This window comes from Apis mellifera, linkage group LG7 (assembly GCF_003254395.2).
Source record: "Apis mellifera strain DH4 linkage group LG7, Amel_HAv3.1, whole genome shotgun sequence".
Taxonomy (NCBI): Eukaryota; Metazoa; Arthropoda; class Insecta; order Hymenoptera; family Apidae; genus Apis; species Apis mellifera.
The window spans coordinates 2,469,900-2,491,841 of record NC_037644.1 but is presented as its reverse complement, the minus strand read 5'-3'; the positions used below and the strand labels follow the sequence as shown (position 1 = coordinate 2,491,841).

General features: G+C 33.3%; 1 protein-coding gene across 7 annotated transcripts in view; it reads right to left on the bottom strand.

The window, feature by feature from the left end:
• Positions 1 to 21,942, bottom strand: part of LOC411229 (venom dipeptidyl peptidase 4-like) — a 239,919-nt gene that overhangs the window by 113,297 nt on the left and 104,680 nt on the right. For all 7 annotated transcript variants that reach the window (XM_006559829.3, XM_006559827.3, XM_006559828.3 and 4 more), the window contains one exon: positions 12,381 to 12,433. In XM_006559829.3, coding sequence (XP_006559892.1) covers positions 12,381 to 12,433 — 53 coding nt within the window. The remainder of the gene's footprint in view (positions 1 to 12,380; positions 12,434 to 21,942) is intronic.

Here is a 21,942-nt window from a genome sequence, read left to right as displayed (position 1 = left end):
AAACATCAGATATTTTTTTATTTTTTTCAAAAAACTGTATCATAAACTATTGATATTATTTTTAAAAGAAACTTTGTATTAAAATTCTGCCACAATTTTTCCAAAACTTACTACAAGAATTCAATGAAGTATATATATATACGTAATTCTAATAACAAATTGATAACATTTAAAATCAAAATATACATAAGGATCGAGTGTCGAAACGAAATCATCGTTACCTCGATCGAATCGAGCCTCGAAACGTTGTAGTACGAGCGAGCTTCGAATTACAAAGCCACCTCGCTCTGCCATTCCGTTCGAATCGGATCGTGAAACGGATCATTCGCGTTAAATTTGATTTATATCCGTGCTGTGTATAGGCCCGTACTCGATCCTATCGGCGAGAGCAGAGATGTGCTCTTACCATATTCGAGCCGTTTCGAGGAGACGGCGATATTAACGAGAAACGATCCTCGCGATCGAGACTTGGTTGGGAAGGAAGGAGAAGAAGAGTGGAACAGGAACAGCAACAGTCGTTCGGGATTCCGTGCCTTTCGGCCCGATAAAACGGCGAGATATAAATGGGCGAGGATTCTTCGCCGTAACAAGCAGCCATTCGATACCGCACGTTTGATCAGAATTGCACCGTGAGGAGGTGAGCCAAGATGAGATAAAGAGAGAGAAAAAGAAACTGTGGCACGAACGTTTTTGAAACGGTTTCTGAAACGGGGAAACCGCGACTCGACACGCGCCCTCAATGCTCCGATTATACTGCTGCATCGTCGAATGCGCGGCAAAGTCGGGGAGGGGAGATCCTTGTTATTCCAACGGCGAGCGTATAAAAGCTGCTCGGACGCAAAAGCGAGGCGCTATATCCGTCGAGATTACGGGTAGGGAAATGATCCAAAAATAGTGACGTGATTTGTAAAGTGCTATCCGAAATGGCAGGAAATTCGAATCGTTTTCAAGTTTTAGAAATGCCGGGAAATTCGAATCGTTTTCGAGTTTTAGAAATGACGGGAAATTCGAATCGTTTTGAAGTTTCCGAAATGGCGGGAAATTCGAATTGTTTTCGAGTTTAGAAATGACTGGAAATTCGAATCGTTTTCGAGTTTTAAAAGTGGCGGGAAATTCGAATCGTTTTCGAGTCTTAGAAGTGGCGGCAAATTTGAATCGTTTTCGAGTCTAAAAATAGCGGGAAATTCGAATCATTTTCAAGTCTTAAAAGTGGCGGCAAATTTGAATCGTTTTCGAGTCTAAAAATAGCGGGAAATTCGAATCATTTTCAAGTCTTAAAAGTGGCGGCAAATTTGAATCGTTTTCGAGTCTAAAAATAGCGGGAAATTTGAATCGTTTTCGAATCTTATAAATGGCGGGAAATTCGAATCGTTTTCAAGTCTAGAAATGGCGGGAAATTCCAATCGTTTTTGAATCTTACAAATTGCGGGAAATTTGAATCGTTTTCGAGTCTTATAAATGGCGGGAAATTCGAATCGTTTTCGAGTCTAGAAATGACGGGAAATTCGAATCGTTTTCGAGTCTAGAAATGGCGGGAAATTTGAATCGTTTTTGAATTTGATTCGAAGCTTGAACGTTCTCGAAAGTTTTAAAAATGTATTAAAATTCGAATCGTCTCATAAATCTTGAAAATTGTTCGGAAGTATTGGAAGTATTTATTTATCTCATTTGGGCTCTCTATTCTTCATTCTTGTACTCCTGGTGCATCGTAAAATAGAATTGAATCAAAAAATTGATAAGAATGAAAAATATCTAAATATCTATATATATATATATATATATATATATATATATATATATATATATATATATATATATATATATAAGTTAAAGCTAAACCAATTTAGTTTGAGAAGGAATGAAATATTTTCGAAATCGAAATAAAAATCAGTTTTCAATTTTTTCTTTGCTTTCGAGAATTCTTGAAGGATCGTTCGATCGACCAGGTTTTCGAAATTTATCTCAAGTGATACGTAATGCTAATTCGGATCGATTCGTGGCGATCCAAATCGCATCACTGTCCCCCCAAAGATAGTCGCAGACTCGATCCCTCGTTTCAATCACGTCCCGCCAACAGCTTGATTAATATTTATCCGGATCGTTGCTCGATCCGTCCCGCTTTTATTTATACGCAGGTCTTGTTCCACCCATTCGACAACGTTACGATCGTTCGTCTAATTGAATGGGAGGAGTCGCTCTGCCGATTCTTCGTCACGATGGAATACATTTCCTGAAGGGATGCGCTCGATGGATCTATCGCTTCGAGTGCTGCTTCCTTCTCTCCTCTTCCTTTTTTCTTTCCTCTTTCCTTTTACGAATCCACTGTTTTTACGAGACCTTCTTGCGAGATTTCTCCTCCACGATCCTTTGCCTAACCCTCGAATATATTCAATGCCAGCTTCCCGAAATTATAGGAAGTTGAATTAAATTGCCGAATTTTTTAGCAAGCTTGGAGTTACTTCCTTTTCGGATGAGAATCTTCGATTTCGGGTAAACGTGGAAAATAAATTGTTAGGAAGGGAAGTTGTTGAAGAAGAAAAAGAAGAAAAAGAAAGAGATTTCTTGGTTATTTTTAAGAGATGAAAAAGAAAGAATTACTTTAAGAAAAGAAAGTATCGTGATTTTTCTGATAAATGTAATATTCGGATTCAGCTTGTACAATCCAGCATATATTATTATTCCTTTTTAAGAAAAGTATTAAAAAATTGCATTCAATTACGTGGCCTGGGAGGGATTATTACTTCATTTTATAATTTTTATTTTATATTTTAATAAACATTTTACTCGACTAAATTATTTCCTATGGGATAAAATAGAACATTCGAGTATATTGTATTATATATATACGAAAAATTATACAAAATATTTCAGAAATCGATCGACAAGACTTGATTGATATGTAATTCTTGAGATGAATTCAAACAACTTTTTCCTTTGTGGAAATTTGGCTTTGTTGGCGAATTATTAATGAAAAGCATTGGCCAAACATCGCCCTGTGTGGAGTAGCGTTGGGTATGTGTTACTGGCGAGCATTTGAACAATTAAATCAAAGCAACGTGTGTCGAGGCTGATTAATTTATTTATCGTTCCTGAATAATATGCAATTCGATATAACTTTTGTTTAACTTGTTTGAACGAGTCGTGGACAGAACCAACGCTATTGCCAAACGGTGCGACAGGAGTTGACACATTTGGTGATTGGTTTTTTCTTGGTTAAGAACTCATTAACAAAGTTGAAAAAAGAAATTTTCGCAAAGTTGTTTGAGATCATTTCAAGAACAGTTTTAAAGTCTTGTTGATCGATTTCTACACAATGTCCTGTGTACATTTTTAATTTTACTTTTTCGATAAGTTGAAAAGAGTTGAAGTAAAGTTAAAGTGGATTACAATTAGATTAAAATATAATAATTGAATTCGAACGAATTTGGAACGAATTAAATTATGCCAAAATTTAATTACAATTATTTTATCTCTTAAACAAAAGGAATGAACATTTTGATATTTTTAATTTAAATTTTTTTTGTTACTTAAATCAGCATGCAATTTTTTTATTCTGTCCATGACAAAAGTAAATATTTCAATTTCGAGGAATCTTTTTTTCTTGTTAAATATAACTTTGTAATAGAGAAACTTTTGTTTCACGATTGTGTAAAATCTCCTTAAAATTTCATTCATTAGTATTATCCAGAGTTCTTCTTTTTCATCTACACAAAAAAAAAAATCTTTTCATCAATGTTTATTTTCCAACATCAGATTCAAATTATATTCATATCTAAACAATCCCCAATATTTAAAATTAAAGATTTTAAGAAAAAACATTTTATTCATTTAGATATAAATCAAAAATATAAAATACATTATTAATCTGCCAATTTGTACTTTTAATTATTTTCTAATATTTGTATATATCTACATCTACACATATATTATTATATTATTATACTATTAATCTTCAAAATTAAAAATAAAAAATAATTTTTTAAATCTTAATTATAAAGTGATTTATATCAACCAATCATAAAAACATTGGAATCTTATATATTATTCTAGCCTTATAATCTGCAATACTTGGTTCCTCAATAAGACTAATTATTCGTATAGAATTAAGATCTTCAGGATCATGAATTAATTATGATCAAATCTATAATACAATTGTAGACATGCATTTTTAATAATTTCTTTTATAGTTATATTATCTTCCAATCTAATTATATTATACATGCTCACGTCTTTCATATTCTTTCAGAGCCTCAAAAAGAATCTGAACAAATGGGACCAAAAGATGAGAATAATCATTTGGAATCTTTATCTTTTGATTCAATCAAATTATCTCAAAAAATTCCATATCCATATATTCTTGCAGGGAGAAGAAAACTATATAAATAAAACGAAATTGGGCACAATGAGAAATTCATTTCTCTTCGTGAAATAATATCTCGGTCGATATCTAGGCTTGATTGAAAAATCCTTTAATATCTATAATGAGCAGACGTGAAAAGGTATCGTGAGAAATTCGCTAATGGGTTTGAAAAGGTGACTATGGTTGGGAGTTGAAGGGAATCGGTGCGTTCATGCACAGTTAAGTAATAAAGAAGCTTGGGCGGGCGAGTTACATTATTTCCCTTTTAAAATTGAATTTGCATCCCGACGAGATACATACGCGTTGTTGAACTCGGCTGAAATTAAATGGCGGCTTAAGGAATTTACTGGGGCGATGTTAGAAGAACTCGTGAGTATTTCGTTTTTTTTTTCTTTTTATTCTCCGTTCGTGTGCAACCGACTGAAAAAACATTGGCGAATATTTTTCAAGCGATATTAAAGCAACATCGATGTAACATTCTCCATCGATTCGAATCCAAAAAACTTTTCGGATTTTTCTCTCTTTTTTTTTCGTACTCGTTGACTTATTTTCGAAGGGGGATGAGGATAAATCCGGGATGGAAATTATTTCATAACAAGAATTTCCTTTTTCGAGGGATGATCTACTATTTGGGAAAAAAAAAGAAGGAAACAGATGGTATTAAATCATCCTAAGCGCTTGATCTTCTCGAAATACCTGATAAACTCCGGGTCAACATCGATATTTCCAGCTAATCCCCTCGCGGAAGATAAGTTGTTACATTAAATTGCACAGGTAGAGAAGAGGAGAAAAAAATTTTCTACTTTTTCTTTCTTTCTTTTTTTCGTAATACTTTAACGAATATTCATTCCATTAAAGAAATATACACACACACACACATATATATATATTTATGTATATAAAAAGTGAAAAATTCAATGAAACGATTCATAATGTAATATTAAATTGATACATATGAAATTTTCTTCAGAGATGAAGCTTAGCAACATACTCATTTATTTAAAAAGTCGAAATAATCAAGTTATATAAATTGTGTCAAAATCTCATAAAATTTCTTATTCATAATCGTACAATTTTTATCCTGAATTCAATAAAACATTTGTTGTTCGAATACTCAATTCGATATTTAATATTACAAATAAACAAATCACGTTTCACATGCACCAAGCCTGGTGGCACACACTATACATCTCGATCAGTTGCGCGAAACAATTTTTCACAAGTAACAAGATAGAGCTTATCTCTCTGTACAATGAAGGAAGTAAGGACAGATTACTATACGTATATACTACTACGTCTCCAGGGAGTATCTTGCACAATTCATAAAATGCACGTTGGCCGAACGAAACTTGAAAATCGATGGAAAAGTTTCGCGAATCTCGGGAGCTGTCGCGATGCCAGAGAGAGAGAGAGAATTGCAGTTCAAAGCGAAGTTCTCAGGGAGCGAGAGAGAGAGAGAGAGAGCGGTCATAAATAAAGAGGGCGGTATTCATGTAGCGTAGAAACCGGGTTTATGGCCGAGATTCCCTCCCGTCGGGTACAAAGTGCACACGTTCGATCCGTGAGATTTTAAACCGGGCCACGATTCTCTTCCCTTAATTGATACGCGAGCTGTAGACGCGACAACAAACCGGCACGCGAGCGAATTAGCAAGGAATTCCATCTGGCTGCGAACCGGTAGATTTAAATCGGTATATGTCGTTGCTTTTGTCGAGTGTAAAAGGACAAGGGAAAATTTGAATAAGAATTTGACTTTAAATTATCGAAAAATTTTTATACTACCAGATAATCTAATTTTATAATCTAATTTTTTAAATTTTGGGATAAATTGAAACATTATTGCAGAAATTAGAAAATGGAAACGTTATCAAAAGGACTTGAGATTAATCAGTTAATTAGAATAGTTTCGAATAAACTTTGTTTCGTGCCACGGATTATTTCATAATAAACTGTGATATTATTCCATGTATTACCATGAGTGAAATGAATATTCAATTATCAAATTTATATTAGAAATTCGAAGAATTCGAAATTTTCCGCATTTTACGTGAAATATCCCATTTCATTTACAACGATGAAACTTTGCATCACGAGCCAACGACAATGAAACCACCTCGAGGCGGAAACAGAATTCGGCAAAGGTCCCAGCCGTTCGTGCGGAATAAAAATTGATGGAATTCTGTGCGTTCGTATGGGCCGTTGTTTCGCTCGTAATCAAATTCGTTTAAATGACTTGATCCGAGTTTGGGGAACCTTGATTGAATAAACAGAGGGAGGGAAGAAGAAAACGAGAAAAAAAAAAAAATAAAAAAAACTGAACGGAGGCCGCAATGTTTTCGAAAGAATTTTTCAACTGTATCCTGAAAATGTTTTTTGACCAATTTTTAAACGTTTTAAACGTTTGACGTTCACAAAATGGATATAACACATATATTCATCCAGATATGAATAACAAACGAAATCTCTAGTCGATAGATCACGAATAATCAACCGTGGTTTGAATTATATTTCTCTTATATTTCTCTTTAATTTTATTTATTCGATATTACAATGTATATCGATAAATATATCGTTATATTATGTATATTATATATATATATTTTCTATGCTTTCTCTTGCTTTCGTTCTTCTCTTCTTCTTTATCCAATCGAATTTCTCGTTTCTTTAAATTTCGAATTTCATTGGTTCATTGCTATTGTTATTCAACCAATTATTTTCGAGATTCGTGTGTTCGGTGTACCGCAGCGACATCTATTATACCGTGCTTGCTTTGACAAATTTCGTGTTTCAGTGGTTTCAACAGTCAAGTCGCGTCATCGGTATAAATTGCGTAAGAAAATTATTTATTTCGATCAAGGAAGAGAAAAAATTTATTTTGTACGATAATTTATACGCCGTGTTATGTGATTTGTGTTCAAAGAGAATCGTGCGATTTGTGTTCAAAGAGACTTGTGTGATTTGTGTTTAGAAACAAGCTGTGTTTCCTTAGAGAATTATTGCCTAAAGAGAATATTTTATTCGAACATGCTCGATCTACGTTTCGTTTAGCATTTCGTTTAGTATCTGTCTGGTTTACTTAGATTGCCTAGAAATAGAAATAGTTATTTCCCATTTTGAAATTTAATTGCAATGTTAAATAATACTACGGTTGTGTCGAAGTAAAAGCATACATAACGTCAAATGGAATATTCTAGCAACGTTTAATCTTGTAGAGAAAGGAGAACAATATGGCGGAAAAGGTACAGTACAATAATTGCATATTTCTTTATAAAAATTATTCGATTCGTAAACTTTTAAGTTTTCGTTAAAGATGCAGATAAATTAATAAGGTTATGTAACGAATAAGATTACACGTGGAAAGAAAAAAAAGAAAACGAATTGAATTAAATTTAACAATATTCTGAAAATAATTCATTTTAAAAATTGAATGAAAGGACAATATGAAATTGTAAAAAATAATTCTTTGACTTTAATATTTGTATCATTTACGAAGAAAAATCGTGAATATAATTTTTTTTCTTTCTCAATATTCATTCGCTATGTAACCTATAATTTAAAAATGAGATATTCAATCCATTATTTCGCTATATTGATTTATAAAATAACGTGCACATTGTTATCAGAAATTCCATAGAGGAATTTGTAAAAAAATTTCCTCTCTTATTAAATTCTTTTAAATCATGATTATTCGATAATCATTTTTATCGTTATATTTATCGTTTATTTAAAAGATTATTTTTAAGAAAAAAAAATATAAAATCTTATTTTATATTTTATTAATTTCTTGAGCTTTTTTTTATTATTTTAATAAGATTTTCGTAATTATTCATAATTATAAATAATCGTGCATTCTATACTTTCGTTTTTTTTATAATGCGTAATATTTTAAATAAATTTCTCCTTTTTCTAGTTTTAGGTTATATTATTCATATCGTATTTAATGAAATTTAATTGTAACTATTTATTATAATATCGACAAGACGATAAACATTCGTTTTAATAAACAAAAACATGTTATTGCCAAATATTTTCGCTATAATACGAAAATCACAAGTAAACTAATTTTAAAGGTTAAGGAAAGAAACTCGTGATACAATTTTCGATCTTTGATCGATCCTTAATTTTCGCTAGACGTCATTTTTGTGAGATATCGAACGTGAGACAAGAAAGAGGGGAGTGGTGGATCGGTAAATTGAAATCTGGAATTCATATCCGACGAATTTCATTTTCGATGGCACGTGGAAAATTCGTGGAGCCAGGCAGAGAGAAAAATGTCATCGTCAAGAAAGAGGTTCGTTCGTACTTCTGGTCACGCCATCCAAGTCATTCATGCGCACTGTGTCTCACCACCACTCCCCTTTTCTTTTTGTTCTTGAATTATCAACTCGTTTTCCACTACAGTTTTACTCTCCTCATTTTCTTGCCGTAATTATTCGTATCGTCTCTTTGTTGCCTCTTATTTATAAAGATACTATACAAAAGAAAATTGTATTCTTTCTTTGGTTTATCTGTGATATTCACATCGATAAATGATATTATTGCTTGGTTTTATATTTATCATGAAAGTTTTTCTAGATAGCTTGTATCGTGATCGATTTTTAAGGATAATGAAATTTATGTAGATGTGGGATTTTAAAGAAATTATTTATTGCTAATGACTGAGTATTCGAAAATAAGAGATATTATATTTTAATTTTTTTAATTAATAATTCAAATACCGTATTTTGAGTTATTTCAATTATGCAGATTTAACTTTTATTATACAAATATTTATCCTCTAATCCTACAATGGAATATATCTTTTTAAACGTGTATAAATATTACACGACAATTATATTAAAGATATGAATAGACAGATTGACGATAGATAGAAGAAATTAACGATATAAAAATAAAGAAATTGATAAACACGATCTCTTTTTCTTCTTCTCGATTATCTTTTCTCAGTTCCATTCCATTTTTATTGTTTCTAAAGTATGATGAATACCTCGAGATGAATACAATAATACAATCAAAAGTTCCCAAGTTTCTTCAACCGTGAAATCTTGAAACTGTTCTAAAAAAAAAAATCTCATTGGAAAATTTTCAAAGAAGAGAGAGAGAAAGAAAAAGAAGGACAACTACTTTATGCAAAATAATATGCGTTAAATATTTATTATGAAATTTCCGATTATATACAACTGTTACAAACGTTGTTGCACCGTTACGAGAAATTAATAAGAATCGTGCAATAAAGAGGATCAGATTCATGTTGCTTTGATGTCTATCGCAATTACCATGGTGAAATTACTGAAATGGAAATGACAAATAATTAGAAGGGAAAAGGAATATCTTTGGAATTATTTGGAATTGTAATTACGAGAACTATTTCAATTAGTTTTTTTTTTGACATTTTTATCAATCTTTGATCAATCAAAGATCAAATAATTTAACTATATATGGTGAATTAACTGCAATAGACTGTGATTCTGTTAATAAATTAAGCTTAATATTCTTTAACGAACTGTACAAAGTTTTTAAAAAATGTTATACAAATATAGGTGCAAAATACAGTTTTATTTTTTAAAACTAATTTTTTTGTATAAATTGTCAAGAATTTTTCCTGTCATTTCATTGGGAGGCTCAATGAAAATTCGAAATAATATTTTTCAAGATATTTTAATCTTTGTTTAGAATTTTTTCTTTTTAATTTCTTCAACTACAATATAATAGAGATTTGCGAATAAATTTTATTTTTAAGAAATCTCATAAAAAACGATGCACTTGTAACGCATGGATAGTAAGAAACTGTTTCTTATCATCCTATCGTATGGAGAAAAATGGTTTGCCACTCACGTGTGACCGCACACCTTGCCCACTTCGTTCTCCTGATTTAGATTCTCCGATCTTTTTTTTATTCCACTTTCTCTAAAATAAAACGTATCCGAACGATAAAATCTCCGAACTCTATGTGAAATAAAATTTTTCACGTATCGATTAAACGATATAATGAAAAAAACAATAAAGAGAAAATTTTAATCAAAATATTATCACTAAAACTATTGAGTTTTATACGTAAAAAATCATACAATTCTATTTAAAAAGAAACCCAATTGTGCACCTTGTTATTGTTATCAGAGGCTGTTCATTTTTCAAACCACAAAAGTGCAAAAGTTACGTTTTCTCGAAATTCCTTCCTTCAATTCTTCCTCTAACAATATGTAATAAATAACCAATTAACTAACACACCCTATTGCGGCCACAATCGCGATTCAATTACGTTACACCACCGAAATGTAGCCGTAGCAAACGATTACCTAGCCTTATCGACGTTTATAACCGATACCTCCACACACACACTCACCCTTCTCCACACTCGGTGTAACTATAATCGTTGCACGCTCCAGTTGCGCAGTCGTATTTAGTGGCAAAGTTACGCGAATTATGCGCGGCGCTTGGATAATCGTTGCATCAAAGAATAAATGATTAAGGAAAATAAGAAAACTCCAAACTATGACCAGAGTTTGAAGGGCGGAAGTTTTCGACGGCGTGAAAAAAAGTTCCGTTTTCGAAATCGTTTTCGTTCGAACAACAATATTGGCTGTTACGTTTCCAACTTTCGTACGAAACTCGTGCAAGGCTTCCGTGGCTTTTCGTCAGCTTCCGGACTAACGTCGTTTGCCAAGCGGATAATCCACCGAGAATTGGTATTCAAACCTCCGTGCACTTGTTCCTCCGAGATGAACCGGTATTTCCGATTAATTAGTCGCTTCTTCCGAAAGTGAAGTGCAAAGGGCTCGTGTTATTATTAGATCGTTACGTACGTGCACTTGGATATCTTTGATCGATGCGTGTAATTCGAACGGTTTTTAAATAGCAGTGGGAATAAAGGGTGGAGAAAATTATATAGTGGGGAAATGACGTGTCGAGATTCGCGCGTAGGCAACGTTAGATCGATTATTTGTGACGCTCGAGTTAAAAGTTAACTAAAGAAACTAATCATTTGAATTTTATATTTTATTTAAAAGAAATATTCTTAAAGGAGAAAGAAATTCGCGTACGTTGGTTAATTTTAATTTCTTATTAGTAGAAATATTGATGTAAATTTGAGTAAAAAATTTCATTTAATATTCACAAGTAAGTTTTAATAAACTTACTATAAATAGATTAGGTCTACTTGGCTCGTCGAGATTTTAAAATTTTTTGTTTCTACCCTTTCACGAAACTCGATCCCTTGGATATTCCAATATCCAAGAAAGTTGGATATAAATCGTTCTCAATATCAAGACATTTGGTAATAGCCGATCTTTGATGTATTCGTATGCCCCAAGGGAGCCTCGTCTCCGATTCTTCAGATTTTTATATTTCTCGATATTTCCAAAGATACGAAATCCTATATTTCTACTCCAAGAATTACAACATAATATCATCGAAATTATAGTTTGTACATATCCAATAGCAATAAGTTCTCGTTACAGTATATCGAAACAAATACATCGGAATAATTAGAGTTAATACGAGAGAAAAACTAAAATAAAATTATACGAATTATATTTTATTACTCGCCAAAATTTCCATACTTACGAACGACGTCGCTCTATATTTAATAATACGATAATCCCTGGCTACGAACGCAACCCTTATTTTCCCTTGATACATCCTCGAGATAGAGGGTCTCGAGAGGTTAATATACACCAGTTATTCCGTGCATAATCCTGCTTTGATTGTGCCAAGTCGAGTCGTGTGTAGCGAGGGACACAGCGTATCTCCTTCGAAGAGAGGAGAGATCCACAACGGTGGAACGATTAGTGGCGAGTCTAATCTCGATACGAAGCGTTACTTGAAGAGAGAGAATAGAAAGAAAAAAGGTATATCTCTTTTTTTTCTCGATATGAGAATTTGAGAAATTCGAAATATTTTCATTTTCACGTAATTTTCCAGGAAGAACGCTACACAGTGTCAAGATGCAAATCTGGGGAGCCGGGTTAAGTCAGGGGTTAAGACGAAACCGATTAAGGTTAAACGGGGTCGGTTTACTTACAAGGTGTCCAGGTTCACGATCTTGTAGTTGGCCAGGTAAGTGTGTCGATAGAGCTGGAACAGAAAGAAGAGCAACGGGGAATGTTTATTAGCCGAGTCTGGTGGGGGAAATTGGACGCCGCCGAGCTTTTCCAAGGGTTAAATAAATGCCCCGGGGCTTATCGCGACCACGCTGTCGTTTACTCGTCGTCATTTTTTTTTCTCTCCCCCCTTTGCGCGTCTTTCTTTCTCTTCGTTTAATACGCCCTCCCCTCCCCGAATGAATCACGTTCGAGGGATAGCAAATTGCATCCCCGAGGGATGGTCTCTGCAAAGTCGCGTTAAAGCTGACGGAAAAGGCGCGTGAGATTTCTCCTTTTCTTCCCTTTTTTTTTTCAATGTGTGTACGTCTGAGGGAAATTTAAAAGGAAAAGGATAATAGGAATTCATGCCTTGGAAAAATGGAATAATCTTTTACTTGTGTTACTATATGAATGGGACAATAAGGAATGATAAAAATGTGTTCTTATTAAATGTTACGTAAACACGAAGAAATAAATTGTAACGTGTAATTGTCAGAAATAAATATTGGGTTGGCAACTAAGTAATTGCGGATTTTTTTTAGAAAATCAAAGACAATTTTTTCATGGAACTAAATAACTTTATTCCGTAATGTGTTGCCCATTTTGATCAATTACCTTTTGTCATCTTTCAGGCAGCATCATAATCCCACGTTCATAAAACTTGTGGTTTTTATTAGCAAAAAACTGAATCAGGTACGATTTGATATCATCATCGTTATCGAAATTTTTACCGTTCAAGGAGTTTTGTAAAGATCGAAACAAAAAGTAATCGGATGGTGCAAGGTCAGGACTATATGGTGGATGTGGCAAAACATCCCAACCAAGCTCCAATAATTTTTGCCGAGTGACCAAAGATGCGTGTGGCCTTGCATTGTCACGATGGAATACAACACCTTTTCGATTTATCAATTCGGCCCGCTTTTCTTCAACCGCATTGTTTAATTTCGTTAGTTGTTCAATGTAGACAACAGAATTGATCGTTCGGTCGGGTGGTAAGAGTTTAAAATAGACAATTCCTTTGTAATCCCACCAAACTGATAACAAAACCTTCTTTCGACGAATACCAGTTTTTGATGTTGTTCGAGCTGGTTCACGTGGCCTGCTCCACCATCTTTTCCGCTTGATATTGTTGTAAACAACCCATTTTTCATCGCCAGTTATCGGTCGTTTTAAAAGTGGATCATTTTCATTACGTTTCTTTAGCAAATCGCAGCTGTTAATGCGTTGCGTTAAATGCTTTTCTCTCAGTTCGTGAGGAACCCATGTATCGAGTTTTCGAACATAGCCAAGTTGTTTTAAGTGGTTTTCGATGCATGTATGCGATACATGAAGCTTCTCTGCAATCTCACGAGTTGTACTGTGACGATCCGAATCGATTATTGCTTTGATTAGATCATCAACTGAAATCCGCAATTACTTAATTGCCAACCCAATATATATCTGTTCGAGAAATTAGATTTGCCTTTTCTAATCTTTTTTTTCTTTTTTTTTATCTCGATATCGTATTTCGGGAGTAACGAATCCCTTCTCCGTGAAATTTATTCGAAACCATTCATCGTGGAGAACGGCGACTATCTCTGGGCTAGGGTGTGCCGTAACGATAACGCGTTTTATAATGTGCCGGTGCTAATTACGAAACGGAAACAGGAGACCGCAACGTAATCATAATTTTCAATTTTGAATGAAAGCTACGAGAATTAATTATACTTTATTCCGGAGGAATTTTAAAACGAATCTAAATTTCGTTTGAAATATATATCATTTCGACGATGTGAATTGTATTGTATGGAATTATTCGCGTGCGTATTAATATCTTTTCTATATTAAAAGTGGAATAAAGAATTTGTATTTGACCGATATAAACAATTTTTAATCTTAATTGTTATTATTAATAATAATAAGGAAGGGTCAATGGCTGAAAGCAAAACGTGAAAGGTAATAAAATACAGAGAAACGTGTATTTACAAATAGATGGACGCGAAAGTATGATATATGGATATCATGGACTCTGAGTTTGTCAAAAAATACGCATTTTTGCTTCCAAATATAATATTTACTGATTATTCGGACATCGAATGAAACAATCATAAATATAAATACAAATTATTTCGAATTTGCAATATTTGACAATAAAAAATAGCTTTCCATGTATTTTGGCGATACTCGAATCAATTTTCAATCGCTATTTAAAACATTTGAATATTTAATATTTTTCTTAGTATATATCTCTCACGTTTTGCTTGTTCCTCCAAAAAAAAAAAAAAAAAAATAGCAATTTCTGAGATCTCGACAATATCGCTTATCTCTAGGAATATAAGCGGTTATGGCGGTCGTGTGTTCCTCTCCCTTCTGTTTCGTACGAGTGCCTTTATCGCGCGCTATAATTCATCTTTCGCCGGATATTCAAATGCAACTTTCGTATCGACTTCCACAACACGATGCAATAATGGCGAACCCCGGTCGTTTCCTCCTCCGTGTTCGTTTTCGCGCTTTCGTATTTCGCGTGACGGGTCAAACGCCCGTTTAAACGCCTCTGTTTCCGACATCTTATCGTTCTGAATTATCGTTCCTCGAAGGAAAAACGAAATTCTAATAGCCCGGTTTGTAAGCGTTGAGATCTCTTTTCCTCCTCGAGGGAAGGTAATTATTCGGAGGAAAAGCGTACGTATTTTAAATCGTGTCTATAAAATTTTATTAATTCCTTAAAAAATTGAGATATCGTTCGTAAAAAGTTAATAATATTTCTCATCGTCGAAATTAAAAAAAAAAGGTCGAAAAAGATCTTTAATTAAAATGTGAAAGAACTTTGCTGGCGCAACTTTTTAATTATCAACATTTTTATTTCGCTTCAAAGCCCTCGCTATAGATAAGAATCTGTATCATAGTTCAATAAATATCAAATATACGCGTCTAATCTTTCCAATCTTCTTTTTTCTTCAAAATTATTGAACGAATTAATAAATAAACGGAGATCAATGAATATGAAAGATATATATTTTTCGTTGATAGAGCAACGAAAGACAAGTATTGATCGATACAAATAATCCGAGGATACAGCATCGAGAAACACGTTGCATCGACAGCGTGGTACGAAAGGATTCGTGACACGCCTTCTCTCTCCCACCCATTAATCATGAAGCGAAGGCTTTAAATAAATTTTAAATAAATTTTAATAAAATCCAAAAGGAAGAGCGCGGTTATTATCGATCTCGTTCCAATTCGGACAACTTTCGCTTCTCCGCGTCGGCCGCCATTCGATTAACCTTCGCCTCGTTCGATTCTCGCGCCTTCTTTCTGCCCCTTCGTGACTCGCGTATTTTCAAACCTTACGTATGTATTATCGTGCGCTTTTCTTTTTTTTTCTTTTTTTACGAAAGTATCCTTACTCGAAAGATGGCGTGATGAGATCAGAGCGGACGATAATCAAAGGGGAGATAAATATTTGAGCTTTTCAAATATTTAAATATTTGCCTCGAGGCACGAATTGCTCTCGAATCTTGAAACGTATCCAAGTAGTTTCGATATATTATTATTTATTCGAGAGAGTGAATGATGGTAATTAAAAAAGATAATTAAAGTTTGCTTTTTTTCTTGTGCTTGGGATATTTGATGAATAATTGCGAGATTTTTTCTTTATCGATAAAAAGTAGTATTTCTCGTCTAATTTATCTCTTTCTTGACGAAGAGCATATATGAAAATGTTTATATTTCTTTCGTAAGTTTTTTCTTTTTTTATTAATCAATCCTTCGCTCGAGGAAAATTGATCTAATTAATTTATTCCCTCGTAATTGTTACATTATATTTTCAGATCGGTGAGATATCAAACCATGTTCGTTCTATATTAAAGCAGTAATGATTATTCAAAAACTGTGCTATTTTATGTTATTCTTACTATACTCGAATTTATAATATTATTCCATCAAGTTATATTTGGCATAAAATAAAATATAAAATTTTTCACAATCTTTCACTTTTCTTAAGAATTATTAAATATTGCTTTTATCATTATTATAGATAAAAATTATTCTTTTAAAAATTTAATTTCGTTTGGCACGTCTTCGAAGAATTCTAGAGAAACAAATATTGGAGTATGAAGATATGTTATGGTTTATTTATTAAGTTACAAACAAAATTTAAATTAGAAGCGACTTATAATATCCCTTTTCCTTTTGTAAAGTCGAAGAATATAATGCTTCTTGATAATGGGATTATTTTCAAACGCTAAACCGTATTAATTTTTAGACGGTGAAAGAGGAAAAGTAATTTCACTCGCATTTTTTTTTTACTCTTTTCAATCCGTTCAATCAAGAAACGGAATGAATCGAAACCAACAATTTCTAAAATAGTACGTCTCTCTTGATAACGGACAGGTAATGGATTCGAACATGTTTCCATGGAGGAGAATACTACAACGTGGTTCGTTGTTCGGGAAAGTGCTCTCAAATTAAGTTTTTTAGAAACAAAGCTCTTTTATAAAAATGTCCATCAGCATTTTCGATTTGGTTCTTGAGAGAAAAAAAAAAGAAATCGTTCAAACAACTTCCATCATCCATATTCGAGAAAAGTAATATAATGTTCGTCGAGTCGTAAATTGACAGCTCGAAAAATTATTTAAATTCAAATCATTCACACTTCGAATTTAAATCTCGTATAGTTTAACGATAAGAAAAAAATTAGAAGAACGTTTCATTATCATATATTCATCTATTATTAAAAAAAAATGTCACTTTCTGCATCCTTCACAAATATCCTCTCTATTTTTACAGCTGCGAGACACGCAGATTAATAAAAAAAATTATCACCCGTGAGATTTCACGTTGAAAAATCCACGATACGATTAATTCAACTCCTCCTCCCTCCCCTACGAGCAGTTAATTAAATGCATTCTCTTTAATGAATGGAGTAACGATCGATCGAACGAGAGAGAAAAAAAAAAAGATTTGGAAATATATTTTGCAAGGGTGATCTTTTTCGGTTCAACTTTTCCCACCAACTGAAAAATTGATCTACAGGATAATAGCTAAGCGTGGAACGGACAGGCAGACTGTGATCTTGATATTTGCCTTTTAATTTCTCTCCCTCCTAGAATACTTCCTCGGTGGAGAGAAGAAGGGTCGATGATAACGCGATCTTTTTCCACCCCTCGAAATCTACGATTTAAATTCCAAGCTAGATAAAAAGTAGAACGAGGGAAATAACAAGATTATTATAACAAAAAAATCTCATTACGCATAAATATTATATAGAACCAGTCGTCCTTTGTGAAACTCGAACCGATAACGTGACAAAAATACATAAAAATCTTCCACTAACGAATCATCCCTTTATCGTGAAACAAGATGTAATATCAAACGCTAGGAATGAATCATTCGTTACAAATTTAGACAAATTTTCCCTTTTTTTCTCCCTCGTTAATTCTTTTTGCATTGGAGATGCCGCGAATTTCGAGGTGTCGCCGCGGCATCGAATTTGCGGCTCGAGAACTCCGTGGAATTCGCCCAGTTTTGACACCAATGACGTAGCCATACACACCCTGTCACGTTTCGCTACAGGGCTACTTCGATTTTGTAATTAATCTCTCGCCCCTCCCCTCTCTCTCTCTCCCTCTCCCTCTCCTCCGCCCACCACCAACAGGAAACTTCAATTTTACGGGGGCAAACTTGCCACCCCTGCGGCTTCGACTTGCACGATTCAATTTAGGAGTCGCATCCTGTCTTGATAAATTGCAAATTCTATTACCCTCGTCCCGAAGCTATTTGTGAATTCTCCAACGTTTGTAATCGAATGCAATTCGCTCGGATATGTATTATATATGTGTGTGCGTGTGTGTGTGTGTGCTCGTTGCCACTTTTTGACGGGGAGATTTTGTCGTGGGTGGTATTTTATCGGGAACGATGTCGTTCGTTCGTCTTTGGGAAGGCAATTTTCGTTTCGAGAGAGAATGGTTGAGGAGAATGGTATTCTTGGATCTTTTTGTCACATTGTATATAAAAATTATAAGACTGGAGTCTGTAGAAAAAGGTTTGTAAGGGTTCGAATCTTCAGAAATGTCGAGATGTAAATTTGAAATTCGAATTATTTTCTTAATGTTTATGTAATTATATAGAGTTGGATAGATTTTTATAACGTGTCTTTCGAACAATTTGAAAATTCTTAAGTCTAATTAATTTATTCGAAGGAAATTAAATTAATATTATCATGATTTTCGATTTGTAATTTTGATCCTCGTTTGTCCCAATATTTACTGAATATTATTTAAATAGTAAAAATATATATATATTTTCAAACAATTTAAAAATTCTTAAATTTAATCAATTTATTCCAAGGAAATTAAATTATCACCATGAGTTTCGATTTGTAATTTTGATCCTCATTTGCCATCATATTTACATAATTATATATAGTTGGTTACTTTTGTAATCTATAGACTTTTATAAATAATTGAAAGTTCGTTGCGCATCATTTAAATCAACGTGAATATTACTTAAATACTAAAAATATATATATATATTTTTTTCAAACAATTTGAAAATTGTTTGACATTTAATTGCTTCGTGATTCTTTCAATTAGTTCAAACAATCGACGTTCTTAAATTTAATCAATTGATTCAAAGGAAATTAAATTAACATCACCATGATTTTCGATTTGTAATTTTCTCGTTTGCCATAATATTTATATATATTATAATTATATATAGTTACTTTACTTTTGTAATTTAGGATGGACTTTTATAAATAATTGCAAGTTCGTTGTAAATCAACGTGTCTGAATATTATTTAAATACTAAAAAAATATATACATATTTTTTCAAACAATTTGAAAATTCTTAAGTTTAATTAATTTATTCGAAGAAAATTAAATTAATATTACTATAATTTTCGATTTGTAATTTCCTCCCATAATATTTATATAATTATATATAGTTGGTTACTTTACTTTTGTAATTTATAGACTTTTAGAAATAATTGAAAGTTCGTTGCGCATTGTTTAAATCAACGTAATAAACAATCTGAATATTATTTAAATAGTAAAAAAAAAAAATTAAGTTAAATCACCATGATTTTCGATTTGCAACGCGTGTAATTTTCACCCTCGTTTGCCGTCATTTCATCGTTTGTCAAACTTGCGGCCACTCGATGACTCAACAATTCTCAAACTCTCTGTAATTCGGTCGATCTCGTTTCGACACAGTTTCCAAACCTCTTCCTTTTTCCTTTTTTCCCTTCGAATTTCGATTCTTCTTTTAATCCCACGTATCATCGTTATATTTCCTCGATCAAAATTCGAAATTCTACGAATTTCTTATTGTCGAATCGATTGAAAAAAATCAATTTCAGAATCGAATGCTTCGAAAATGCATCTACAAACTCAACAATCGATGATGAACAACGAAAATAATCGAGAATTTATTATAGCAAAGAACGAGCTCTCGATTATTTATTTTAAATTGGAATCGAATTACGCGTATTTCGAGTGGTAAAAATCAAATCGCAAGCGGGATGGAGAAAGATTGAAGGGAAACGAAGGGCGAACAAAATAAAAGCGATTATTCCCGTTAATAATCCTGGAGGAATGGTCGCTTCGTTTAATCGTCATTATCTCTGGCTGGTATTTAAAGGCGGCTGGCCTCCCTCCGTTCCACCGTGAATCACCGCGTGTAATGAAATCATCGTTAAAACGTGCACGCCACTGGTTAATAAAATATCGAGCGGGAGGGATATTTTACAGGGAAGGCGATTAAAAAAGAGCGCGAAACTTTTGCCGTCCCTCCTCGTTTACGTGTGAATTTGCGCGACAATTTCATCGCGAAAATGAAGAAGTAACGTGAAGTTCGTTGCTGAGGATCGAAGAGAGAGACTGGATGGAGAAATGAAATTTTAATCCTCGCGAAAGCTTTGTGAGCACCGGTTTGCATAATTTTTAATAATTAATAATCGGGCAGATCTGTCGAAGGGTTTGATGCGAAATTTCCATCGTAAGTAAAACTCGTGAAATCCTACTTTTCCGCTAAATATTGTAATAATTAATTAGACTCGTTGTTGAAATACGGAAATGTTCGACGCTCTTCTCGTTCGAAGAACAAGAGACGTGTAAAGATTGCATGAGGGGAAAAAAAGAATATGAATTCTTTAAACGAGACAAATGCACCGACGGAGGAGGAAGAAAATTTTGCATTGGAGGGGAGGAAAAAAACAGCCATCATCCCTCCAAAGCATCTTTGTAAGGGAGATGTATTAACAATTCATAGGGGTAGAAAGTCAGTTGGAAATGATTCCAGAAACAACTGGAAAGAAATATATCTGTAATATTCGAAATGTTCCATATCCGTTTCCCCCTTTTTTTTTCGATCACAGGTTTGTTTCGAAAGCGAATAGTATTTGTCGACGCTTTTATGAAGAGGAATCGTTTCAGTGGATTGAGAGTCCATACGATAAATAAGAACATTTTGAGAGACTCGTATTACAATTCTCTTTGGGTAATTTTATATTCTTTCATTTTAATATTGTGTTTTAGTTTCTGTTCTAATAATTGTTGAAATAATTTAATAAAGCAATTGAAGTTGTATTCTTTTGATTGTGATTCTCATTCTCGTCTTGCTAAAAAACTTATTTCTATATTATCCACGAAAAAGAATTTCGTTCCGTTCTTTGTTTCCAAAGTGGCTTTAAATTGGTATCAATTTTGTGATGAATTTCTTGCGGAGAAGAAAGAAGAAAAAGGGGAGGGGGAGGGGGGAAGAAAAATGGCCAAAAATCACTTATGTTTCGAGATAAATAAATAAAACGTGTTTCAGAGTGTCTCTACGACTTTTTTACGACCCGATACCCGATGGAATATGAAAACAGAATTGAAGAATTTATATTCTTCGAAGAAGCCTTGCCAATTTTCCTCTTCTTTCGGGGAAATATTTAAAACTCGTGTTTATCCACAGAAATATTATGAATAAACGAATGATTTCTTTTAATCATAAAATATAGAAAACGTGATCTTCATCGATGAAACCACTTGTCATAAAATCGAGTAAAACAAATAATTCGTTCTCACAAAGTTGAATTTCAATTACTTTTTGCACAACATTTTTTTAAAAATTACGATCTTTAAAAAATAGCTCTGCCTTTCAAAATAACAGTTTAAAAATAGGAAACAACGCCCAATTCCCTTCCGCCAACTTTCCACCCGTTAGATAATTATTATTAATAATTGCACGCACAGTGACGCCTAACTCGTTCAGGCGTGCAGCGGTTTAACAAGTTTCCGCATCGAGGTTATGTCTCTCGGTTATTATATTTATCCAAGTTTTTCCTCCCGACTTATAAACCGATTAAAACTTTCTCCCCTCGATTCTCCACTCGATTCCTCCTTCTCACTATCGTCTCTTCCATTGTTTACGAGGGATGATCGAAGAATCGATTTTTCCCGGGGATCTTTGAAAAAAGAAGAAAGAAAGAAAAATTGTAAAAATTGTTTTTAAAGAATAATAGGATTTAAAAAGGAAGAG